The following is a 25,919-nucleotide window of genomic DNA, read 5'->3' as shown; positions in this document are numbered from 1 at the left end:
TTTTCTGCTAAAAAATTTCTAATTGTGGTAAAATACACGTCACACAATTTACCATCTTCAAGCGTGCAGTTCAGTATTGTGCTGTGCTTAGTCACCCAGTCATGTCCAACTCTTTGCGACTCCATGGACTGCAGCCCACCAGGCTCCTCTGTCCATGGGAATTTTCCAGGCAAGAATACTGCAGTGGGGTGCCATGCCCTCCTCCAGGGGATTGTCCCAACCCACGGATTGAACCCAGGTCTCCTGCATTGCAGGCGGATTCATTACCGCCTGAGCCACCTATTGGGCTCCCAATCTCCACAACTCTTTCATCTTGCCATAAACTTCCCAGACTTCTCTCAATCTTCCCTCACCCCCACACCCAGCCTCCCCTACTGCCCACTGCCTATAAGTCACTACAGCCAAGCACCAGAGCCCAGGTATCGCTGGTTTCAGGGCAGGTTCCTTGCTACCACCTTGGTTGGCAGCTGGGCTCAGCCTGGCTGTGGGGCCAGTGGGCTGGCCAGGTGGCCTGGACTTCTGGGCGACTTTCACAATGCAGTCCTGCTGGCTCCTGAAGAGCTGAGCTCTCTGCCCCTGGCAGGCAACTGAACAAGTTCAGGCAGCTCTCAGCTTCCCCCTCCACCTGCGGCCTGAGGTTGCCCTGGGTCACGGTCACCAGAGGAGGCTGGTCACAGAAACGGTAGCAGAGGTGGACTCAGGCTCCTCCCCAGCACGGTGACTCAAGGAGGGCAGTCCAGATCCCAGGAGTCCAATTTCATCCCAGGGTGTGGTGCGCGGGAAGGTGAGTGGGGTCCTTCTGCCTCTACTCTGACAGCCACAATGCCCCAGCTGTGACACAGCTCTTGGGTTTAGAATAATCTTAGAGCTGGCAGCAGCTAGAGTGGGCACCAGGAGTTACCTGTTAGCCTGCTCTTGTCATGGTCTGAAATTCTTAGTTGCTGCCTCTTTGGGAACGCCCAGTGCTTCTCCCTCTTCCTTCTTCCTTCAGGCTAGGGCCTGGCCCCAGAGGATGAGAAGGGACAAAAGAGGACAAGGAGTGAAGAACAGGTGGGGGACACAGTGCTCTCAAGTCCCTTATGTGCCAGTTCCTTCCCATGGCTGAAGCCCATGACCTGTTCTGCCTGTTGACAAATGAAGAAATGAAGGCTCAGAGAGGTCACCAGGAAGCTTTAGACTGGGGATTACAGCCAGGGCCACCTTTCTTCATCCTCCTCCTCCTGGTTAGAAAGCAGTCACGAAGAGACTTTTTTTGCAGGTGGTGGGTTGGAGCTGAGAACAGTCAACCATCAGGTTTGGGGAGGCACCGGGGGATGTGGACTAGGGGCTCAGAACTCATCAGATGCCTCCAGCCAAATTAACCACAGGCGCCAATGCACTGCATCAAGTGCTGCCCCAGTGGCAGAGAATGGGGAGCAGTTTTGCCTTGGGGGTAAGAGGAGGGGCCATGGGCATGGTGGGTGCCTTAAGTGGATTCTCCCAAAAACAAACACAGACGAGGACATGGACGCGGTCCCCAGGGCAGAGGTGGGGGAGGCAGGGGGCAGAGGTGGGGGAGGCAGGGGCCAGAGCTGGACCTGGAGGAGCTATGGGACTAGTCCTGAAGATGGGATGCCATCTCTCAAAAAGAGGATGGTAGAGACAGAATGCGTAGGCTGGAAAGTGCCCTCCCGGGCAGAGTGGGCAAAGGCCAAGGGTAGGCAGCAGGGAGCCCAAGCAGGCTGATGCAACAATCAAGGAGAAAAGTGATGAGGGCAGAGGTGGCAGCCAGAGAGAAAGCAAAAACCCCAGGTCTCCATGGGTGGCTCCAAGGTTTCACTTGGAAGTAGCATGGATGCATGTACCATCCAGCCCAGAGAAACTGACCCAAGACAACATGAGTGCATAGGTGGGAGTCCAGCCGCCTCAAGACAGACTCTGTGGCAAGCATTTTGACCTTCTGATAAACTTTCCCCGGAAGGAGTAGGAAAAGGACAAACTGATATTTACAGATGCCTATTATTTGCCAGATACGGTGGTGGGCACATGCTTCACAGATGATACTTCATTTAATCCTCCCAGCCAAATAATGATCCCCCTTTTGAGATAAGAAAACCAAGGTGTAGAGAAAGAAATGAAATTGTCCAAGGCCAGCCAATTCAGGAAGCGGGTGCATCCAGGGAGCTTCTTTCCATTCCCCTGGCCCCAGGCCCTCAGTGCCTCGCCCCTTGGCATCTGGGCAGTGTGTAGCTCCTGAGTCAACTCCACAGGGATGCCAAATCTGGGGGCAGGTGCCCAGACAAGAGTGTCTGCCTGGTAAGCCCAGGAGGGTGAGCAAAGTTCACTGCATTCAACCCCCACCTCTGCCCAGTCTGGCCTCTCCCATGCTGTCCAGGCAAGCATGTGGAGGGGGACAGAGGCCTGGTTTCTGCTCAGCCCTCCTTTTTTTTTTTTTTGTTTCATTTGCTGAGGCTGCTGGCATTTATTGTTTATTATTGAAACCACATCAACTCTACGATACACAAATTTGACTAAATGTGGTGGTGGTTGTGTCCGAGAATGTGATAATCCATGGAATGTACAGGAGAAAGAAGGTGGAAAGGCAAACACAATGAGTAGGATATTTTACAAACCTGAGGGTGAACCCAGTTATCTTAAAATACAGAAGAACATCAAATTAACAAAAAGAATTTCACTTTTGTGCTGTATTTCAAGGATATTTTCAACTTTCAAATTTAACTTGTTTTTGAAATATAGCTTTACTGAAATATAACTCACATACCATTTAATTAATTCATTTAAATGTATAATTTAGTGATTTCTAGTGGGGTTGTCACCTCAATCAATTTTAGAATATTTTCATCATCAAAAAAAGAAACCTCATGACTGTTAGCAGTAACTGCCCATTTCTCCCAAACCCCCAGCCCTAGGAAACCATTAATCAACTTTCTATTGATTTGCCTATTCTAGACATTTTATATAAATGGAATCATATAATATGGGCCTTTTGAGACTGGTCTCTTTCACTCAGCTTAGTGGTTTTAACATTTATTCATGTTGTAATAGCTATCAGTACTCCATTCCTTTTTACAGTCAAATAATATTTATAGCTATAAATTTCCCTCTAAGTACTGTTTTAGCTGCATCCAATAAACTTTTGTCATTTTAATTCATCTCAATGTATATTCTGATTTCCTTTGTGATTCTTCTTTGACCCACTGATTACATAGAAGTGTACTGCTTAATTTGCACATATTTGTGAATTTACCAAATTAATTTTGTTGTTGATATCTAATTTCATTCCATTGCCAGAGAACATAACTTGTATGATTTCAGTCCTTTTAAACTTATTGAGGCTTGTCGTATGGCCTAGCACATGGCCTATCCTGGAGAATACTCCATGTGCACTTGAGAACGACACCTTCTTCTGCTTTTGGTTGCAATGTTAGGTTTAGAATGCTTGGGTTATAGTATTGTTCAAGTCTTATATTTCCTTGTTATCTTCTGACTAGCTGTTTTATCCACTATGGAAAGTGGGGTATTGAAATCTCCAACTATTATTCAACTTTCTATTTCTCAGTTCAATTATATGCATTTTTGCTTCATGTAATTTGGGGCTATATTATTATATTCTCTACTTTTAAAGAATCAGTATCCTCAGATTTTCCAACATATCCTTGTCTAAATTATTTTATAATTTTATTTATTTTTATTTTTGACTCTGCTGGGTCTTCGTTGCTACGTGGGATTTTCTCTAGTTGTAGCGAGCAGGGGCTACTCCAGTTGGTGCACAGAGTTCTCATCGCAGGGTCTTCTGTTGTGGAGCACAGGCTCTAGACTATGTGGGCTGCAGTAGTTGTGATGCCTGTGCTCAGCAGCTGCAGCTCCTGGGCGCTACAGCGCAGGCTCAGTAGTGTGGTGCATGCGCTTTGTTGCTCTGCAGCACGTAGGATCTTCCTGGATCAGGGATCAAACCCATATCTCCTGCACTGGAAGGCGAATTCTTTACCACTGAGCCATCAGGGAATCCCTCCATGTCTAAATTTTTACGAGATAATTTTCAGGAAGCTTTATATGAGAAACTGAGACAACTGTTTTTAAGAATCCATGCCTAGGGACTTCCCTGGTGATCCAGGGGCTAAGACTTTGCACTCCCAAAACAAGGGGGCCGGGTTTGATCCCTGGTCAGGGAACTAGACCTCACATGCCACAGCAGAGACCTAGCACAGCCAAATATTAAATAAATAATAAAATTACATTTGACTATTAAACAATAGTCAAAATTAAGTTGATTTGCCTTTTTATAATACAAATATAACAGAAACAGTCCATTACTTTATAGAAAGTGTTAGTCACTCAGTCGTGTCTGATTCTTTGTGATTCCATGGATTGTAGCCCGCCAGGCTCCTCTGTCCATCAAATTCTCCAGACAAGAATACTGGAGTGGTTTGTCATTTCCTTCTCCAGGGGATTTTCCTGACCCAGGGATAGAACCTGGGTCTCCCTCATTGCAGGCAGATTCTTTACCATCTGAGCCACCAAGGAATGAAAGCTTTATACAGTGAATACACTACTGCTAATATTAATTCTAATATATTTAAAAGGAAAATATTTTAACTATTTTTCAGTTTCCAAAAACCATTAAAAATTATAGAAATGAAGTATATTAATCTATAAGGATCTGCTATCTTATAATGAATATATAATTCAGGAATAATGAATTATAATTCATCCTTATTTACTTATTAGAGTAGATAATACCCCAAGGTGTATTTTCTTGGATTTCATTGTATTATCTTGTATTTCATTCACTTGGAATGAAATAACACTTTGCCAGCCCACCTTCTGAAAGGCCTCAGAAAGGTAGATCAGAGGTTAAAGGCCAAGGGGACAGAGGTAAGAATAAGAGGCAGCCTGCATGGAGGGAAGGAGAATAGTTGAACTGTTAGGTGGCTAGACTTCCAGCTTTCATGTCCAGCTCAGGAACTAGCTTTGAAACATATTTTGGGGGAGTAAGTCATGTGCCTTCTCTGAACCTTAGTTTTTCCATCAGAGGTGGCTGGACTGAGGTCATCCAAAGGGTTCAGTGTCATGCTCTCTGGCTAATGCCCTAAGGGAAGAAGGCCTTCTTCAATGAACAGTGCAAAGAAGTAAAGGAAAACAATAGAATGGGAAAGACTGGAGATCTCTTCAAGAAAATTGGAGAGATGACGGGAACATTTCATGCAAGGATAGGCATGATAAAGGACAGAAACGGTAAGGACCTAACAGTGGTAAAAGAGGTGGCAAGAATACCCAGAAAAACTATATAAAAAAGGTCTTACTGTCCAGGATAACCATGATGGTGTGGTCACTCACCTAGAGCCTGACATCCTGGAGTGTGAAGTCAAGTGGGTCTTAGAAAGCATTACTACAAGCAAAGTTAGTGGAAGTGATGGAATTCCAGGTGAGTTAGTTAAAATCCTAAAAGATGATTCTGTTAACGTGCTGTACTCAATACGTCAGCAAATTTGGAAAACTCAGCAGTGGCCACAGAACTGGAAAAAGTCAGTTTTAATTCCAATCCCAAAGAAGGGTAGTACCAAAGAATGTTCAAACTACTAGACAATTGTGTTCATTTCCCACGTTAGTAAGGTTATGTTCAAAATCCTTCAAGCTACACTTCAGTAGTACGTGAACCAAGAACTTCCAGATGTACAAGCTGGGTTTAGAAAAGACAGAGGAACCAAAGATCAAATTGCCAACATCCACTGGCTCATAGAAAAAGCAAAGGAATACCCCCCCAAAAATCTACTTCTGCTTCATTAACTATGCGAAAGCCTTTCATTGTATGGATCACAACAAACTCTGCAAAATTCTTAAAGAGATGGGAATACCAGACTACCTTACTTGTCTCCTGAGAAACTTGTATGCAAGTCAAGAAGTAACAGTTAGGACTGGACATGGAAAAACTGACTGGTTTAAAATGGGGAAAGGAGTATGACAAGATTGTATATTGTCACCCTGCTTATTTAACTTCTATGCAGAGTACATCACATGAAATGCCAAGCTGGATGAATCACAATCTGGAATCAAGACTGCTGGGAGAGAAAGACAGAACAAGAAAAGGTTTCTGGGAAAAATATCAACTACCTCAGATATGAAGATAATACTACTTTAACGGCAGAAAGTGAAGAGGAACTAAAGAGCCTCTTGATGAGGGTGAAAGAGAGTGAAAAAGCTGGCTTGAAACTCAAAAACTAAGATCATGGCATCTGGTCCCATCATTTCATGGCAAATAGAAGGGGGAAAAGTAGAAGCAGTGACAGATTTCATTTTCTTGGGCTTCAAAATCACCGTGGATGGTGACTGCAGCCATGAAATTAAAAGATGTTTGCTCCTTGGAAGGAAAGCTATGACAAACCTAGACAGCATATTAAAAAGCAAAGCCATCATTTTGCCAACAAAAGTCCATATAGTCAATGCTATGGTTTTCCCAGTAGTCATGTACAGATGTGAGAGTTCGACTGAGCACCGAAGAACTGATGCTTTAGAACTGTAGTGCTGGAGAAGTCTCTTGGGAGTCCCTTGGACTGCAGTGAGATCAAACCAGTCAATCCTAAAGGAAATCAACCCTGAATATTCATTGGAAGGACTGATGCTGAATCTGAAGCCCCAATATTTTGGCCACCTGATGCTGAGAGCCAACTCACTGGAAAAGACCCTGACGGTGGGAAAGACTGAAGGCAAAAGGACAAGAGGGCGTGAGAATGTTAGATAGCATCACCAATTCAGTGGACATGAATTTGAGCAAACTCCAGGAGATGGTGAAGGACAGGGAAGCCTGGCATGCTGCAGTCCGTAGGCTTGCAAAGAGTTGCACACAACTTAGCAACTCAACAACTATTAAGCTTCTGAATATGCATGGGAAGATGTGAGGGTGAATGGATGTGGAGGAGAAGGAGGAGGCAATTTCTGGATTAGTGCTGAAGGCAGCTGGTCCCCTCAGCCTCGCACTCCCCATCCAGGTGACATGGACATAATTAAAGGGCTCCAAAAAGCCAGGCAGGAAGGAACATCTGCCAGGCCAGCTCCTCAACTTCTGAGGGGAAGTGATGGGGTGCTCTTAGCAGTATAGAGACCAGAGCCTGTGCAGGAGATTGGGACCAGTAGCCCAGTCCAGGCTAGAGGGGGCCACAGACCTGAGCTCTGTTTCTGTTCATGACAACTCTGCTAGAGAGATGGAGTCAGGCTGTTCTCTACTCCTGCCCCAACCCACTGCACTCTGCATCGTGGTGCCCAGCAGCCAAGGGTCCGCCAGCCTCCCACCACCAGCTATTGTCTCTGGTTGCAGCCACTTCCTTGGTATTCCATTCAGAGGAGCCACTCTCTGGCCCCTCTCTCCTCCCTGACCTGTTTTTATATCTCTGGGCTCTAGAATATCATCTGATTTCTTTCCTTCCTCCTGGGATGTTCTAAGATATTGAACACCCTTCCCCTCCTACCTCCCTCTGGCTGGGAAAAAACAGACTGGGGGTTAGGGGGGGTGGTAGGAAGACTTTGGATTAGTCACTAACTATTGATCCCTTCCCTCTCCTCCTCACGGAATTTCTCGCCAAGACAAGTCAATTCTCTCAGACCATCTCATGAACATCCTTCCTCTCTTCCTCTCCTTACTGCCCTTTCCCTCCGTAGCCCTGTTTCTATTTCCTAACACTCCTCTAATCCATCCTGCCTTCCTCAATCACTTCACAGGGCCTGTGTACTTTCCCCAAAGCCCAGCTTGGTCCTCCCACTCCCCTCTCTCAACACCTCCGAGGCTCCCGTCATCTGGCCTTTCTGAGTCTGCTCAAATGTGCCACCTGTGCTCCGTCCCTCCCACTGACCTTTCCTACCCCAGGGCTCTGGGTTCACTAGTAAGATGAAGGCTCTGCCTTTACCGACCATATGCTGCTTTCTCCAGCCACAGGCTCTCGTTCCATCATAAGCACCCTCCTCCATGGAAATGCCTTCCATCCTTCAAGTACCATCTCAAAAGCCACTTCCCAACGAGGCCTTCTTTCAGGTCCCCCCAAAGGTAAAGTGTGTACTTGTGCTAAAGCTTCATATGTAACGCTATCAGACTAGGGGCTCCCCAAGAGCTGATACCCCAAATACTTATTAATGAGTTTTCTTAATTAGACAAGTCCTCTGAATTCTGGTACTTCCATTGTTAGAACACTGGTAAGGACAGCATCGGAGAAGGCAATGGCATTCCACTCCAGTACTCCTGCCTGGAAAATCCCATGGATGGAGGAGCCTGGAAGGCTGCAGTCCATGGGGTCACTGAGGGTCGGACACAACTGAGCGACTTCACTTTCACTTTTCACTTTCATGCATTGGAGAAGGAAATGGCAACCCACTCCAGTGTTCTTGCCTGGAGAATCCCAGGGACGGGGGAGCCTGGTAGGCTGCCGTCTTTGGGGTCACACAGGGTCAGACACGACTGAAGTGACTTAGCAGCAGCAGCAGCAGCAAGGACAGCACAGAAGACAGGGGTTGCAAACTGGTGGCCTGTGGGCCAAATCTGATTCAAGGGTAATATGATGTCTTTTTGTTTGTTTGTTTATTTATTTTTGGCTGCACTGGGTCTTTGTTGCTTTGCGCGGGCTTTCTTTAATTGTGGGGAGCGGGGGCTACTCTCTAGCTGCGGTAGGATGGCTTCTCATTACGGTGGCTTCTCTCGTTGCGGAACACAGGCTCTTGCAGCACGTGGGCTCAGGAGTTTTAACGTGTGGGCTCTAGAGCACAGACTCAGTAGTTGTGGTATGGGGGGTTAGTGCTCCGTGGCATGTGGAATCTTTCCAAACCAGGGATCGAATTCATGTCCCCTGCATTGGCAGGCAGATTCTTATCCACTGTGCCACCAGGGAAGTCCTGATGTCTCTCTTTTTTTTAATTGAGGTAAAATTCACATCATATAAAACAAACCATTTTAAATTGTGCAACCACCATTTCTATGTGGTTCTGAAACATTTTCCTCATTGCAAAAGGAAACCCCACATCCACTGTCGACTTAAAAAATATAGTCATAACCTGAAAGTGGAAAGTTGTTTTATTTGGTGGGAATGTTTAGGACTTCAAGCCCAGAGGACGGCATCTCAAGTAACCTTGAAAGAACTGTTCCGAGGAGGCAGGGGAAGGAGTCAGGTTATACAGAAGTTTGCAATAAAGGGAGCAGGTAGCCTTAACATCAAAGATTATTGTTAATTAAGGAAAACTAGATATCTCAAGTTAAAGAATCTAGTCCTTTTCTATGTATAGGAAGATGCAAGCTCTGGGCTCACTGAAATCTTTCCTTTCATACACATCTCAGCTATCTGGGGTCAGCATCTTGCTTCTTGTTTTTTTTTTTTACATCCTTAGTTCCTTGTCCACTGCTGAGAGTGACATAGGGAATGACGGCAGCTGACAGCTGCTGGATTGCAGGCACTGTTCTCCCTTTCGGGCCCCTCCAAGCTCAGAAATTCACTTTTGGAGGCCTTGAAATAGCTGACATCCTTATTTACTGATATGGCAGGAATCAGTCCATTTTACACCATCAAGCAGTCACTCTTCATTCTTCCCTCCCCACAGCATCTAGACCTAATCTTCCTTCTGCTGGACTTATCTGCTTCATATAAGTAGAATCATACCACATGCAGTCTTTAGAGTCTGGTTCAGCAAAACTGGCGGATCATCCAAATTGTCCTTTTATGGTTGAATAATATTCCATCTATGGACATACCACATTTTGTGTGTTCATTTATCTGTCGATGGGCAATTGGGTTGTTTCCACCTTTGGGCTATTGTGGCTAGTCTTGCTACAAACACCCATGCACTAGTGTCTGTTTGAATTCCTGTTTTCAATTCTTCAGAGTATATATCTAGGAGTGGAATTGCTGGATCATACCTCACTATATATTTATAACCTTTTTTGGAAGATGTGGTGTTTTCATATTTGAATCTGAATGCCTATAGGTGTCCATCTCTGTCTCGGTTTCCATCTCTTCTATTGTCTTACACCTGCCAGTCTGACTCACACTATTTGCCTGGCCCCTGAAGACATCTGCAGACGGTGACTGTAGCCATGAAATTAAAAGATGCTTGCTCCTTGGAAGGAAAGCTATGATCAATCTAGACAGCATATTAAAAAGCAGAGACATCACTTTGCCAACAAAGATCCGTCTAGTCAAAGCTATAGTTTTTTCATGTATGGATGTGAGAGTCGGGCTATAAAGAAAGCTCAGTGGGGAAGCATTGGTGCTTCTGAACTGTGTTATTGGAGAAGACTCTTGACAGTCCCCTGGACTGCAAGGAGATCCAACCAGTCTATCATAAAGGAAATTAGTCTTGAATATTCCTTGGAAGGACGGATGCTGCAGCTGAAACTCCCCATACTTTGGCCACCCGATGAGAAGAACTGACTCACTAGAAAAGACCCGGATGCTTGGAAAGCTTGAAGGTGGGAGGAGAAGGGGACGACAGAGGATGAGATGGTTGGATGGCATCACCGACTCGATGGACATGAGTTTGAGTAAGCTCTGGGAGTTGGTGATGGACAAGGAAGCCTGGCATGCTGCAGTCCATGGGGTCGCAAAGAGTCAGACACGACTGAGCGACTGAACTGATCTGAATTTGCTCCCCTTATAAGTCTTTGGTACCAAAAACTCCCACAAAAACATAGCGCCCAATTCAACTGCTAAGGAGCCCGAGATCTTGGGCAAATCTCTCCACACCTCTCGGAGTACTACTCTGCTCAGCCTCGCCAGGGAATAATGCTGCTTACCTAAGGGGAGGCGGCAAGAATCAGGGAGATGATGGACGGAATGCGCCTCTTCGGAAGCTGTCGAGTTCTGGAAACCGAGACAGACGGGCTAGGCTAGAAGAGGAGGAGGCGGCGGAGGAGCGGGGCGGGCTGGACGCCCTCTGGGAGCATAGGCCGCACTTCGGGTTGTAGACCGGCCCGGGTCCGAGCCGGCGCGCCTGGGCGTCCGCGGCACAGAGCGCAACCGGCAGGGGGCTCGGGCGCCACAGCCTCGCGACGTCTCGGCGGGCTGGCCTAGGCTGGAGTCGCGAGCCCGGGCGGGGCTCAGGTTGGCACGCGGTGGGCGGGGGTGGCCCCCGTCCCCGCCCCCCACATCCGGGGGCCCGGGCCGGGCTGTGGGTCGGCCGCGCGCCGGTGAGTCAGGCCGGGTTTTCCCTCCGCCTCTGGGGCAGGATAGCGAGCGCGGCCGAACGCGTCCCTCCCTCGCCAATCCGGCTCCGGAGCCCGCCCGCCCGCGTTTTCCCGGCGCCTGTCGCCTGGCCGCTCCAGCCTGGTTCGCAGTCTCGGCCGGAGCTGGCGCCCTGGAGGAAGGGTTCAAATCCGCGCGCAAGGGAGCTGCAGCGCGCGAGGGGTGCGGATGGGCGCCAGGATGGTGAGTAGGGCGCACCGTGGGGCTGGAGCCGCGGCCCGGGGCTGGACTCGGGGGGTGGGGCTGGCCGCCGCCAAGGTCTAGCTTTCCCGGCGACCTTGGCCAAGCCCCCAGCCCTACGCGGGCGAGGTTCCCGTCTGAGAAGTGGGCAGGGGTGGCAAGGTGAGGTGTGCGCCCAGGTACCCCTTACTTCCAGACACCGAAGCACCGAGGTGCGGGATCGGGGACCGTCCGCGGGCAGGGAAGCTGTGCTGAAAGGGCAGGCGACAGGTTACGTTCTCCTTAACCCATACAAAACGCGCTTTCCCTGGAGGAGTTCCTGGGACCCCTGAACCACCACCGGGGTGGGGTAGGTGCCCTTGGCGCGGGAGTCTGACCTCGGCTTCCGCGCCCACAGCCCATCCGTTCGGGGTAAGTCTTAGAAGCCTGGGAGAGACATCCCCTCCCAACCCTCAGGTAGCTTGGGGACCTCCCCCAGTTCTGGGGGAGCCCTCGCCTCTGCCACATCCTTCCGTGGAGATGCCAACCTCCACCTTCCCTAAGAGACGGCTTCCTGCCCTCTCCTGCCCCCTCCGGGATACCACCTTTCTCCACTATATGAGCCCTGTATATAGCTTGCTGTCAGGGGTCCCGTGAAGAGCGGACGCTCCCAGATCCTGAGCACCATCCCAGTCTGGCCACAACCTTCGGCCAACGTGAGGGCCCGTCTGGAGCCGGGCGGAAATCGGGGCCGTGACTGCGTCCGGAAAAAAGGACCGGGACCTGTCATCTCCGACGCGGCAATCCCTCCCCCCCGCCCCGCCTCCCCTCCCGCCTCCACGAGCAGACTGGGTCTCTCCTGGCTTGCACCGGGGGCTCAGCCTGTCCCGCGGCCGTGGTGCTCTGTCCCTGAACGGCCCAGGGAAGGAGAGAGGCAGGAGGCCGTCCTGGAACCGGTGATCTGCTTCCTCCCAGAGCCCTCCTGGGCAGGGCTCCTCTCCTGCCGACTGGCTGTGTGTGGGTGTGTATGTGCCAGACTGAATGAGTGCGGCCAGTCTGCTCACGCCACCGCCTATGGAACTAGCAGCTTCCAGGGCTCACAGTGCCCATGCAGCGGTGTTTCCACTATTTCTACCTGACCCAGGGGCAGGCAGTGGATATTCCAGGCTGAGGGGACTGGGATCCAAACCAACCTGGTTGCAGGTACCCTTGGGAGAAGCAGGTGTGGGGAGCTGAGCAGACATAATCCACAGCAGTGTGGGAGCCCAGGGAGGGCAGCTGGTAACCCCTGTCTGGGACAGCCTGGGACAGAAGAGGGGGCCTTGCCTGGGGAGTTGGGATTGCTGGTCGTGTGGAATCACGGGCAGCTCACTTCTTTTTGGACTTCAGTTTACCTAGCTGTAGGATGGGGTAAGTGTAACTACTGTTTTGCCTGCCTCCACGAAGCTGTCTCGGAGATCAGATGATGAAATTAAAGGGCTGATAAAAACTGTAGAGCGCAAGTGATCACTCCAGCAGGACTCTGCCTCTTCATGAGTTGAAATGGGGCTACAGAATGCCAGCCTCTCCCATCTCTTCCCTGGGCCCCTCTTACCCACTGCCCCCTCTTTTGGAGCTGGGACATTCCAGTCTCATTCCTCAGGGGCAGCTGCAGTCACTCCCCTCAGCAAAGCTGATCCTCCAGCAGGTGGTGGGACCCTCCCTGGGGCTAGGACTCACGAGGGGCTAAAGGCAGTCAAGGCCAGACTGGGAGCTTCTTACCCAAGTGCTTTGGGCACACTCCAGAGGAGATGCACAGTGGAGTCAGGGCAGGCTTCTAAATGTAGAGAGCCTATGGACTTTTTCCTGTGCAGCTGAACATGACCTTAGGCACCTTATTTTACCTCCTGGGCCTCAGTTTTCTCCTCGGAAGTAGGGGATGACACTCTTCCTCTCCCATGTGTGTTGTGAGCATGTGCCAGGCCCAGCATCAGGCTGACCCAACGAGGCACCCACTAAGGGACACCAGGATGCCTCCCTGAGTGTCCTGTCTTTTTTCTGCTTCATGGCCAGGGCCGTATCCCAGCCCCATTCTCCGGTCTCCACCAAGAGTTGGTCCAGAGATATGCTCCCAGTGTCCAGGCTGTCTGATCTTGGAGTAGATGGAGGGGAAGGTGGAAGCAGGAGTAAAGGGACCTTGTTGGGACCAACTAGGCCTGTGCAGAATAGGGCCTACGTGACTAGCTGAAAGCTTGCTGGCAGAGCAGTGGGGTGGTGGCAGCGAGGTTCTGCTCTGTGCAGAGCTCTGGGCCCCAGGCACGTCATGAATTCTGGGTAGAGAAGCCCAGGCACTTGGAGGAGGAGGCCCTGTTTTCCCCAGTGGGGCTGCAAGGCACTTGCTGTCTCTCCCTCCCTCCTCCCCCTCCACATCCTCTCCTGCACAGCTGCCCTGGGCCAGTCCCTGGGCTTCCAAGCAACGGGAAGGAATGTGTGTATTGGGGGATGTGGGGAAGGCAGGGGAGGTGGATGGAGTCTTTTAGGAAAAAGGACTGTCCCCAGATTGAGACCTGGGCAGGGTAGAGCCTCCTGAAAGCCAGGGCCCTTGGCCCAAGGGGGAGGAGCTAATAATACAGCCTGAGAAGTTATCTAGGAGGGGTGGAGGGGGGGGGGAGGGTGGGGGCCTTAGATAAAGACAAAGGGAAGGGCTGTTGCTGCCCCTCCATGTAGCTCCGGAATTAGTTCAAATTGCTCAACTCAAGTGTGAAGAAAAGCTGATCCCATGCCCTCCTTTGCCACACACACACACACACACACACTCGCCTCCATCTAGCAGCCTCGGGGCTAGGAAGGACAGCTGGGTATTTGTGTGTGGAAGGTGCTCAGTGCAGTGCGGATGACCTTGAGTGTGTGTGAGCCTCGCTGCGTCCTCTCACGGAGAAGCTTCTGGGCCACTGGTGGTGCCGACTGGACTGCAGTATGTGTGTGGTGTGCATGTTTTGGCCATGACTGCTTCTCCCCTGGACCTCGGACCCTTTGTGGAGGGTATGGGGTGTTGATTATTGCTCCCTGAGACAGGAAATGAGGCTGTGGCCAGGGGAACGTGAAGCAGTGTGTGTTTGGGATGGAGTGGGCATGTTTAGCTCCCCTTGCCACCATCCCTGCCCCCAGGCTCTCACCAGGCTTGCAGCTCAGGAGCCCTTTCACCTCCCTGTCCCTGTGCTGGCTGTCACCGGCAACCCAATAGGAAGGCAGAGAAAGTAGAGTCTTTCCCATTTGGGGGAAACTGAGGCATGGTCAAGGGAGGTGTCCCATGGAGAGTAATGTAAGGGTGGGCTGGAGACCAGATTCTCTGCTGTCTACCTCCCCAAGAAGCAGTGACAGGAGTTCGGTGGGCTTGTCTGTTGCTTGGTGGGCTTGTCATGGTGAAGGGGTGTCAGAGTGGGAGGCAGGATGCTTCGATTCCAACTCTTGGGTTGTGGGTGACATTGTTGGTTCCCACTAGACATTTCGAGTCATTGTACTGTAATCACAGGCCAGCACCTCACTCTGACCAGCTCTGTGACCTTGGGCAGGCCACTTCACCTTTTGGAGCCCCATTGCCCTTACCTAAAAAACACAGACAGTTAACTATGTGCCAGGACTCTGTGAGACCCCTACGCAGGGCCGCATCACTGTAGGTGCCCAGCACCTGTCATCCCTTATCTGGATGACTCCCCTAACCTTGTGTGGCTTATGGCACCCCCAAAGAGGTTGAGCTGTCTGGGGACTGGAAAGGGAAGCTTGGGAAGGTTTCTTTTGCCCAGGGTAAGGTTGAGGACCGCAGGGTGTAGGGGCAGGGCCGTGTCTTCCACCCATCTCCCTCCCTCCTCGCAGAGAGCTTTGTCTTCTATAAACACAAAACCTGGAAATGGTTGAGGAAGATGGAACCTCCTAACCATTGTTTGGTGTGGGAGTCTGTGTCCCGGAAGCATATTGGATTGGGGCAGTTGGGGTGGGGCACATCGGACTTGTAGCTGCATTGTGCCTGCTGGGTGTCTGTTCAGGAATGGGAATAGCTGGGTAGGAAGCAGAGAAAGGGGCTTCTCTGGTAGCTCAGCTGGTAAAGAATCCACCTGCAATGCAGGAGACCCTGGTTCGATTCCTGGGTCGGGAAGATCCTCTGGAGAGGATACCCACTCCAGTATTCTTGGGCTTCCCTGGGCTCAGATGGTAAAGAATCCGCCTGCAATTAAGGAGACCCCGGTATGATCCCTGGGTTGGGAAGATTCCCTGGAGGAGGGCATGACAACCCACTCCAATAGTCTTGGCTGCAGAATCCCGGGACAAAGGAGCCTGGAGGCTACAGTCCATGGGGTCGCAAAGAGTCGGACATGACTGAGTGACTAAGCATAGCACACAGGCAGAGAAGAAGGCGGCATTCGTTCATTTGCCAACTCCTTTCTGAGCACTTACTGTGTGCCAAGGACTGGGATGGACACAGGGGATCCAGCGGGGCACTGGGGATAGGTCCTGCCTTCCACAGTGTGATCCCAGCACAGGTGGGAGGCAATCCATGACCCCGTCACTTGGGCACTCGCCGGTGGTGTTAGTGTGTCTACCAACTAAGCTCAGCTTCAGCTAGCCCGTGTTGACGCTGGCTGTGGGCCAGGCCCTGGACTGGGCATTCTATCCTCTAATCTTAGCCAGTCCTCCCAGCATCCATGAGTGATAAGAGTTGACATAGTCATCATCCAGATGAGGAAGCCAGGGTCCACACACTGATTGATTCCATACATTGGGTCAGGATTGGGGCCCTGATGCCTGGCAGTGGGCTTTGAAGTGGCAGCATATTAGAGGGGCTGGCAGGGGCTCTGGCTGCCCCATCTCCCTGCCTCCTACCACTGCTCCAACATGAACACCTGTTCCGGAAACTGTGGCCATTGTTCCTGCCATCCTTCCTTCCCCTGGGCCCTTCCTGTTTGTATCCGTCCTGCTGGAGCCCCTAGCCCCACCCATGCCAGGTGCTTCCCTTGGGAAAACTCTGAACCTCTGCAGGAAGAGGGGTTGAATGAAGTTTTTTTCCCCCTCCCAAGGGAAGAAGAAGGATTGGAGCTTCTGAGGCCACTGGTCTTGGTGCCCTGTGCCCTCCGCCCACCCACCACGTTGGGTACCTGGCAGGAGAATGAACAAAGTTAGAGTCAGAGATGGATTCTGCCAGCCCAGTCCTGGGAGGGGCCCCTATCCTGCTGCTTCAGGTCCTGGTCCCCCTGTGACCCCAGTCACACACTGGCCCCTCGTCAGAACTAGGGCACTAGACAGGTAGCCTTGGGACTTCTACTACTTTCTCTAGGAGTCCTGTTCCGGATTCTCTCTGGAACCCACATCTGCCACTCCTGGGTGGGCTGGGGTGGGGGAGCTGACACAGAGATCAAGCACCTGCTTCTAGGGCATCTGGGGAGTTGGGCAGCAAGTGCGTACCTGCCCCTGATGGAGCCTCCCAACCCCCAGAAGCAGCCGCCTGTGCCCTGGTGAAACTTCATGGCCACAGCCCCAGGCCCTGCTGGCATTGCCATGGGCAGCGTGGGCAGCCTGTTGGAACGGCAGGACTTTTCCCCTGAAGAGCTACGGGCAGCACTCGCAGGATCTCGGGGCTCCCGCCAGCCTGATGGGCTCCTCCGGAAAGGCTTGGGCCAGCGCGAACTCCTCAGCTACCTGCACCTTCCCAAGAAGGATGGCAAGACCACCAAGCGGGCCCCTCGGAATGAGCCTGCCGACTATGCCACCCTCTACTACCAGGAACACCCTCGGGCTGGTGACTTCAGCAAGACCTCGCTGCCTGAACGGGGGCGTTTTGACAAGGTGTGCCTCGGCTCCTCCCCTCCCTACTGTGGCAGGGCGGGGAGGGGGGCCCTCCTTGAAGACCCCGAGGCTGGGATAGGACATGGAAGTCTTGCTGTGGGCTGGCCTGGTGACATGTACCCTTGTTCTCAAAGGGGATTCCCAGGGGCTTCGGGAGGGAGCACCAGAGAGCAGTCAGCCCAGAGCCTCATCCCTGGCCTCTCTTTCTGGCAGTGTCGCATTCGCCCATCAGTATTCAAGCCGGCCTCGGGCACCGGGAAAGGCTTCCTGTCCATGCAGAGCCTGGCGGCCCACAAGGGCCAGAAGCTGTGGCGCAGCAATGGCAGCCTGCACACGCTGGCCTGCCACCCGCCCCTGAGCCCCGGGCCCCGGGCCAGCCAGGCCCAGGCCCGTGCCCAGCTGCTGCACGCCCTCAGTCTGGATGAGGGCGGCCCTGAGCCCGAGCCCAGTCTGTCTGATTCCTCCAGCGGGGGCAGCTTTGGCCGCAGTCCCAGCACTGGTCCCGGCCCCTTCAGCTCCTCCCTGGGCCACATTAACCATCTTGGGGGCTCCCTGGACCGGGCCTCACGGGGTTCCAAGGAGGTTGGGCCACTGGCTCTGCTGAACTGCCTGCCTGAACCACCGCCCCCCTACGAATTCTCCTGCCCCGCCGCCGAGGACATGGGGACTGTGGTGCCGGACACCTGTGAGGAGCTCAAGAGGGGCCTGGGTGAGGAGGATGGCGCCAATCCCTTCACACAGGTGAGAGCAGCTGTTGCCTGGGCCACCTGTTCTGTCCCCTGGCATTAGCGTACAGGGCAGACAGAGGGTCGCCCGCCATCTCTCCTGCAGGGCTCCGGGTATACGAGGGTAAGGAAGAGAGAGATGAGTTTGCTTCTTTCCCCAAGCCCCACATGACATGGGGATGTCATGTCATTGGTGGCCCTTGCAGGAAGTTGTGAGGGAGGGAGACTCCCTGGGAGGGCCGCGTGCTGGGGACACTTCACCACCAGAGGGTACATCCTGGGTTGGGGCACATGTGTGCCCAAAGCATTGCACCCTGGACCCTGTGGTGTTGAGACAGAGGATATCAGAAGCAGCTGGAGGGTTGGAGTAGCGGGCCAGCCATGGGAGTGCAGGCAGTTGGTATCCAGGGGGGCAGGGCGGTGTGTGGATCTTGGGCCATGGCAAGTGCTCTTTCCCCTGGGCAGGTGCTGGAAGAGCGCCAGCGGCTGTGGCTGGCTGAGCTGAAGCGCCTCTACCTGGAGCGACTGCACGAGGTGACCCAGAAGGCCGAGCGTAGTGAGCGCAACCTCCAGCTGCAGCTGTTCATGGCCCAGCAGGAGCAGCGGCGCCTACGCAAGGAGCTGCGAGCACAGCAGGGCCTGGGCCCGGAGCCCCGGCCACCAGGCAGCCTCCCAGAGACCGATCCTAGCGCACGAGCAGAGGAGGAAGCCCGCTGGGAGGTGAGAGACCATACATTCAGAGACTCCTGCCCCCACTGCTGTCGTGCCATCCTCTGCCTGCCCTCCGACTGGTCCCCCCCTTACCCTGCTTTCCTTGGCTCTTGCCCGTCCCTGTCCCCCTTCAGGTGTGCCAGAAAACAGCAGAGATCAGCCTCCTGAAGCAGCAGCTGCGGGAAGCCCAGGCGGAACTGGCTCAGAAGCTAGCTGAGATCTTCAGCCTGAAGACACAACTTCGGGGCAGCCGGGCACAAGCCCAGGCCCAGGATGCAGAGCTGGCCCGGCTGCGAGAGGCCGTGCGGAGCCTGCAGGAGCAGGCCCCTCGGGAGGAGGCCCCAGGCAGCTGTGAGACCGATGACTGCAAGAGCAGGGGGCTGCTAGGGGAGGCGGGAGGCGGTGAGGCCAGAGATGGGGCTGAGCAGCTGCGGGCCGAGCTCCTGCAGGAGCGGCTCCGAGGCCAGGAGCAGGCGCTGCGCTTTGAGCAGGAGCGGCGGACGTGGCAGGAGGAAAAGGAGCGGGTGCTGCGCTACCAGCGGGAGATCCAGGGCGGCTACATGGACATGTATCGCCGCAACCAGGTGTTGGAACAGGAGCTGCGGGCGCTGCAGGAGCCCCCCACGCCCTGGAGCCCTCGGCTTGAGTCCTCCAAGATCTGAGGCCCTCGGAGCAAGCTGACAGCAGAAGCACTGTCAGAAGATGGCTTGGACAAGCCCACCCTGAGATGGCCAGCCCTTTCCGTACATTGGTCTGGGGTGGAAGCTGCTGAGACCAGCCAGGGATGGAGAGGCTGGCCGAGAGGAGGGACCCAGTGGGGCTGTGGGCTGGATGGGGTACCAGTAGCAGGAGGAGCCAGGGCAAGGTCCCCCCTGGCTGAGGAGTCTCCAGGCAGAGCCCAGCCCTGGAGTAGGTGTGACCCAGGAAAGGAGGTTTGGAAGTGAAGAGCCCTGTGAAGCAAAAAGGGCCAGTGTGAGGAGGGGAGGCTGGGATGGGAACTTTGGCCTCCGCAGAATAAAATCACATTTTCTATGAGGAATTACCAGGTGATAATGTCAGGCCTGTCCCTGGCCTGAGTGCAGAGGACTGTGGAGGGTCTGGGTTGGGGGTATTGGCCTGGACTGTAGCTCCACCAGGTCCATGATCGGCAGGCAGGGTGTACCCTGCACCTCTGTGTGCAGCTGCTGGACAGGCACGTTGGGGAGTGGAGGAATCCTTGCTCTGGCACCACAAAGTTTCTTAGCTGCCATGTGAGCTGAAATTCCTTTCTTTAGCATCAGTGAGATTTTAATAGGGAACAATGCCAGGGAACCCAAGAAAACAAAGGGGCAAGACAATCAAGGCATTGCTAGAATATGAAATGTCCTCTTGGTAAAAAGTCTGGGATCCTGGGTCCCAGGCCAGGCTGGATGTGGGGCCAGCCTAAAACAGCTTCTGCTGGAGAGCCTTAAGCATCCAGTAGTCTGCCCCTCCCAGAACTTGCCTCCCACCTTTCTCTCTGGCTTGTGTACCCCTCCCTCCATTGGGATGAGGGCCTGGAAAGATGCAGGAAATGAAGCAGAGAAAGCTCGATGAAGGGCTAGAACTGCAGCAGAGAATGTGGACATTTCCCTGTAGGCATGGGGGGCTATGGGGTATTCTTGGGCAGGAGTGTGATCTGATTTGTATTCTGGAAAGTTCTGTCCTGGGAGGAAGCACCCCTGTGCCTGGCCCTGCATTGCCTGATCCTTGCTCTTAGCCAAGGCTTGCTGGTCCTTGGCCCCTAAAACCCACTCCCATCCTCTCTGGACCCTTGCTCCCTCCTGGTGGGTTACCTAGAGCACAGAACCAGTCGGGCTGTGCAAGTGGCATCTCCCTAGCCCTTGCTGTGAAGCTGGGAGTCCTTACGGATGCGTTCATGTATCTGCTGCCACACATGGAGCACTTCCTGTCTGCCTGGTGCTGCATTAGGCTGTCAGGGTCTGGGGGCTCAGGGTTGGATGAGATGTGCTTCCTGCTGCAGGGAAATCAATACACAGACGTCTCCCTCCCAGGCTGCCTGGTGGGGCAGGGGCCACCTCAGATCTCCGCAGACACCCCCAGTTTGCTCCCTTTGGCTGTGCTCTTCTCCTTCCCTGGCCACACCTGGCAGCCCCCTCAGGTGGGCCCTGATGGTGGAGTGGTGTGCAGGGGATGGACGCAGCTGTGGAGTGTAAGCCAGTGGGCCCCGCCCTTTTAGGGAGGAGGGTGGGGTGTGTATGTTGTCTGCTGTGGGGATAATGTGTTTATGTCTGTGTGAGTGGCAGGTGTGAACAGTAGAGATGTGCTGTGGGTGGTGGGTGTGTCTAAGGGGGTGTGTTTGGGCCTCCTGGGTTGGAGGCTGGGTTGGGGCTCCTCCCTCTGTTCCATTCTTTCCCACCCTTCTCAGCCCCTTTTAGTCCTGGCCAGGCTTGACTAGAGCTTGTGGCCAGATCAGATCCCTGGGCCTTGCTGAGAGCTATCTGGGCTCAGCCCTGAGCCAGGTCCTCTGCCTGGGAAGGGAAAGTAGGGACACCTGGGTTAGGCAGGTCTATTCTTCACAGGCCTTGATACTCATTTCACACACCCCACCCAATCAAGCTTTCTGGGTCAATGGTTCCTCCAAGGGCCTCCAGAGCTCAGTGCTAGCCTGAAGCCTGGCTCACCCCATGGGCTGGAGCTGGTCAGGCTGGATACCCACGTGGTCCACAGTGGCTGGGGTCTACTTTTTGGTGTCCCAGCTCTGCAGAAGAGCTCCCCACCCAGCAATTAGGGAGCTGGGCGGGCCAGTACAGCCAGCAGGGAGTGGGTGGGCGGTACCAAAACTTGGCAGCTGTGCCAGAAACCAAGGCCAGGCCCAAATGTAGGGGGAGGGCGCAAGAGAGCTGAAGCTGGGGCGTCTCACAGGGAACCAGATCCTGTTAGCTCATCGATGCCAGGAAAACCAGTTCCCTGTCCCCAAGCCGGCTGGGCAGCTCTGGGGCCAGCTGATCACAGGTGCCACTGTAGTGGTTACACCTTGGGGCAGCCCCTCCATCCTGCCCCCAGGGGATCTCTCAGTGCCCCAGCTGTCCTCTGACCCCCTCCCCCAGCAGACTAGGCCCAAGAGCTGATTCTTTCCAGAACTGAGACTAGCTCCCTGCACTTGTCTCCCTGCCTTTGGTCCCTCTTGTTCTCAACTCGATAATGTGTGTCCTCCAGTGGCTCCTTGGGTCCCTTAGCCTATCACTTGAGGCTTCTGACAGTCTTGCCTCCAGGGTCACTGATGGTGGTACCCCTCCTAATCCCAACAGCCCTCTGGGCCCTTGTTCTCCAGGCAGACTTCCCCCGACCATGATGCTCAGATTTTCCCTCCTTAGGGAAGCCTTCCCTGAACTCACACCCTGTCCAGGCAATTCCTTGCTCCCTGTGCCCGCAGCCCGTTTCCCTCCACCAGCTCTGTCTGTTCCTTTGGAATGGTCAGTTCGCCTCTGTTTTCCACTGGGCTGTGGATGTGGCTGGAGCAGGGCCACATCTTCGGTTTTCATCCCCAGAGCCTGCTGTGGTTCCAGCCCAGAAAGCAATGGGGGGGCTTTGGAGTCAAGAGAGACCAGACCCCTTCCCTGACTGGCATGGGTTCAAGCTAGAGGTGGTAGGGGGAGGTGGCAAAGGCTCAAATGCCAAGCGTTCATTCACCTTTCGTGCCACCTGGTCCAACCAGGTCTGTGCCAAGCACCACCATTCACTGCACAGTGAAGCACTGAGTGCCTCCTTCGGGGAGAAAGCTGAGGTGGTCAAGGCCTTTGCCCCTGTGGTCCTTTCCAGAGAGTGAGGGAAGGAGACAACACATACGGGTCCATAGTAGTGATTGGGCCAGAAGAGTGCCAACATTTCAGAGGTGGGGACAGCAAAGGCACCTGCACAGTGGTGAGCAAGCCAGTAGAGCACGCAGAAGGCAGAGGGAGTCCATCTGGGGGATTGAGAGTAGATTTCTTTGAGACTGGTTGGCTGTGGGTGTTAGGGAGACATTTCCCAAAGAGGGTATAGGCCCCACAGTGACTATTCAGATTGCAATAATCCACCATTCTAGTAGGTGGGGGCTTAGCCATCTATATTGGATTCAGAAAAAAATAACGTGCTATTTCTTGTAGAAAAAAAATATGAAATAATGCAGCAAAAACAAAAAGTGAAATATGTTATGAGAGGTGAAGTTTGAATGCCATGGGAGTTCAGAGGAGAACTGGCTCACTTACCACTCCAGGTGGTGGGGTGGGGCGAGGGGACAAAGGTTGACCAGACTTTGGGCAGGCACTTCCAGGCTTTCTGACTGCACCTTCTGACTGGGTGCTTCCTTGTGCAGCCAGTTCTAGCAAGAATCCTGCTAAGTTAGGTTAGCCAGAGTCTCCCATCTTCTATGTCTGAACACCCTCCGTATTCTAATCCGGTTCCTCCACCTGCAGCATCTCCCACATTATGTCTGGTCACTCTGGCCTGCCTTCATTGAGAATTCTCTGCAGTCATTTAGCCAGTTCCCCCTGCCCCCTGAGGTTTCCTCTTAGTAATTTTTCATCTACTTACCTCCACCCTGCACCTTGGCCATGAAATATACTTTTCCTTGTATTTGGAATTGAGGCCACTCTCTGACGCTTACATAAAATCCCATTCCAGTAGCCTCCACTGAATAAAGTCTTCCTTACCCCTCTAACACACGTCATGGCAATTTTTTTTTCTTTTTGCTTTAACAGAGGCAAGCTTCCCTGAGGAGAAGTTGCTGCGGGTGGGGTAGGATATTTCCTGTGGAGTAGGGTGGGATGAGGGCATTCCAGGGTGGGCCTGGATTTCGGCATGGGGAAGTGTGGGGCAGGTCTGCAGAGGGTCTTGTCTGGAAAGGGATGAGAGGAGGCAAGACAGATACTGGGCAGCCCGGCAAGCTGGCACAGAACTTCACATCCTGTGACTGTGGGTGGATCCCTCAGGCAGCCAAGGGACAGGGCCAGAATTGGGACCAACTTTGTGTGTGTAGGACCCGTGCAGTCACCAAGGCCTCACACTCAGAAGGGCCCGAGGCTTGGCACAGTGCTCTACTGTTACAACCTGGAACTTAATGATGTTTGAACAAGGGGCGTCACATTTTCATTTTGTTCTGGGGCCTGCAAATGACACAGCTGCTTCTGGCCTGAACCAAAGCTTTGCAAGGAAGGGCAGGGACAGGGAGAAACAGGAGACTGGTTGGGAGCCACCTGAAGGGTGGAAGGAAGAACAGGGCCTGAGCAGGCAACTTGAGCTCCATAGGCTGAGCCCTGATGCTCCCAGGTTCTGCAGAGAGCAGGCAGTGGCGATCCCACCTGCTGCTGCCCCCTATCCCATCAGCTATCAGGGGAGGGTTCACCTTTTTCTAGCCTGGCCTTCCTGGACACACTCTGGGAGGCATGGAAGACTGTGTTTTCAGGACAGAATTCCAAGGCTTGTTCTGTCAAGGACCAACCTTTCTTTCTTCCTAAAGATTTATCTGGTGTGCTTTTTGTGTAGTGGTCTCCCTGCTCCCTGCCATTTTAAAAGTATAATTTATATAGAGAAAAATTCAATGTTTTGACAATACAGAGAATTGTACAACCAGCCCTAAGCCAAGATACAATATGGTTTCATCATCCTCCCAAATTCCACCGCCCCCTTCCCCATCCCTCTATCCTTCTGCTCCACCCTCAGGCAACCAGTGATCCGCTTTCTCAATAACATTGTGTTTTTGTGTGTGTGTATGAGCAGTGGTGATCCGCTTTCTCAATAACATTGTGTTTTTGTGTGTGTGTATGAGCAGTGTTTAATCCCGATTTCAAAGTAGTGAGTAAAACAATATGCAAGGGTGAGTGCATGCTCAGTCTCTTCAAATTCTTTATGACCCCGCCAGGCTCCTCTGTCCATGGGATTCTCCAGGCAAGAATACTGGAGTGGGTTGCCATGTCCTCCTCCAGGGGATCTTCCTGACCAGGGATCAAACCCGCATTTCCTGTGTCTCTTGCATTATAGGTGGATTCTTTACCCACTGAGCCACCTGGGAAGCCCAAAACAATATGACATTGGTGTAAAAATAAAACTATACCTCAGTGGAAAGAATGAAGAACTAGAAATAGACTTCATTTTGAAGAAAAATCTTGGTATTATGGTAATGGGCTTCCAAAATGAGAAGGGAAGGCAGGATTATTTTATAAGCAGTTCTGGGATAACTAGACAGAACTGTGGGGAAAAATAAGTCATACTTTGCACCATCCCCTGCAAAATAAAATAGAATTACATTTAAAAAATAAAATCCTAGGAAACTAGCAAAAGGTGAAACAGACTGTTAATTGAGTTAGTGGAGAACAAAGTTTTTCTGCTTTGAAGCAGCCACACTCCAATAAAATGAAATGAAATAAAATCACACAGTCCCAATGAGGAAAGGCTGACAAAATTAGCTAGGTAAGAAAACATGTTGCGCCCTGAAAAGTGACAAAACCATCATGACAGACAGGTGAAGGAGCCTGACAGTGAGCTGGGCATTCTAAGTTTTGCTCACACCCCAGTGTGGCTGAGAAGCAGGCTCCTCCAAAGTGGGGAAGCCTGGGGCATGTGTTTGCGAAAGCATGTGAGGTCCTGCTGGAGTGAACTCAGCTTCAGATCAGTGGCCCCAGGCAAGGTTCACTCAACCCTCCGACCCCCACAACTCCCACCTGGGCCAGGACCACCCAGGCTCCCAGTGCAGACAAGCTTCTCTGGGATGCTCGGACAACTCTGTAGGTTCCTGGAGGGGCTGTTGACCGCCCTCTTCCCTGCAAGTTTCATCAGGTTTGAAGCCGAGGTTTCCTCATTCATAAACAGAGGATATTGGCTACTTGAGACTATTTCTGAGCACCTCCAGTGTTCCAAGCACAGGGTGTTGGGGATACAACAGCGATGAGTACCAAGTGCAGGCCCCAATGGAGCTTTTATTCTGAAAGGAAGGGTGGGGCGAGTTAGGGGCAGGAAACCAGAATAAACAAATAAACGCTCAAGACAATTTAAAAGTCAAAGATTATAAAGAAAACAGGACTGGATTGTGCAAGTGCTATACAGAAAACAAACCAAGATTGTGCAAGGTGTTCTGTTGGGATGGGGAAGAGGTACGGAAGGTTGGAAGGCAAGAGGCCTTAGAATGAGACTGGCCCTAAAAGGAAGCAGGAAGTCAGGGAAAAAGAGACCTTTTCGGGATGTTTCTATTCCAAGTCCCCGAAGCCTTTGGAGGGGGTGGGGCGGGAGGGGCTTCTCTACCCCTTCCCTACAAAGCAAGTGTGCCTGGGAGGGTTGT

The 25,919-nt window shown here is 52.5% G+C and overlaps 1 protein-coding gene, 1 long non-coding RNA gene and 1 pseudogene across 5 annotated transcripts in view; 1 reads left to right on the top strand and 2 right to left on the bottom strand.

The window, feature by feature from the left end:
• The window catches only part of LOC112587068, a 58,289-nt gene extending 47,292 nt beyond the window's left edge, over nt 1-10,997 (bottom strand). For all 4 annotated transcript variants that reach the window (XR_006553411.1, XR_006553410.1, XR_006553409.1 and 1 more), the window contains exon 1: nt 10,766-10,997. This is a non-coding gene — a long non-coding RNA (uncharacterized LOC112587068). The remainder of the gene's footprint in view (nt 1-10,765) is intronic.
• The window catches only part of LOC102409934, a 742,713-nt pseudogene that overhangs the window by 79,393 nt on the left and 637,401 nt on the right, over nt 1-25,919 (bottom strand).
• On the top strand, nt 11,178-19,664 carry N4BP3 (NEDD4 binding protein 3). The gene is made up of 5 exons (XM_006039624.3): nt 11,178-11,396; nt 16,839-17,189; nt 17,403-17,930; nt 18,380-18,634; nt 18,760-19,664. The coding sequence occupies exons 2-5, from the start codon at nt 16,869-16,871 to the stop codon at nt 19,285-19,287; spliced, it is 1,632 nt and encodes a 543-aa protein (XP_006039686.2). The 5' UTR covers nt 11,178-11,396; nt 16,839-16,868; the 3' UTR covers nt 19,288-19,664.

This window comes from Bubalus bubalis, chromosome 9, assembly GCF_019923935.1.
Source record: "Bubalus bubalis isolate 160015118507 breed Murrah chromosome 9, NDDB_SH_1, whole genome shotgun sequence".
In the NCBI taxonomy this organism is placed as follows: Eukaryota; Metazoa; Chordata; class Mammalia; order Artiodactyla; family Bovidae; genus Bubalus; species Bubalus bubalis.
The sequence above is the reverse complement of the archived record's forward strand: the minus strand, read 5'-3'. Positions and strand labels throughout refer to the sequence as shown.

Excerpts from the sequence above, each read along its gene's own strand:
- N4BP3 (XM_006039624.3), top strand. The coding sequence starts at position 16,869 with ATGGCCACAGCCCCAGGCCCTGCTGGCATTGCCATGGGCAGCGTGGGC. Across the intron at positions 17,931-18,379 it reads GCGCCAATCCCTTCACACAG|GTGCTGGAAGAGCGCCAGCG; the intron begins GTGAGAGCAGCT and ends TCCCCTGGGCAG. Across the intron at positions 18,635-18,759 it reads AGGAGGAAGCCCGCTGGGAG|GTGTGCCAGAAAACAGCAGA; the intron begins GTGAGAGACCAT and ends GTCCCCCTTCAG.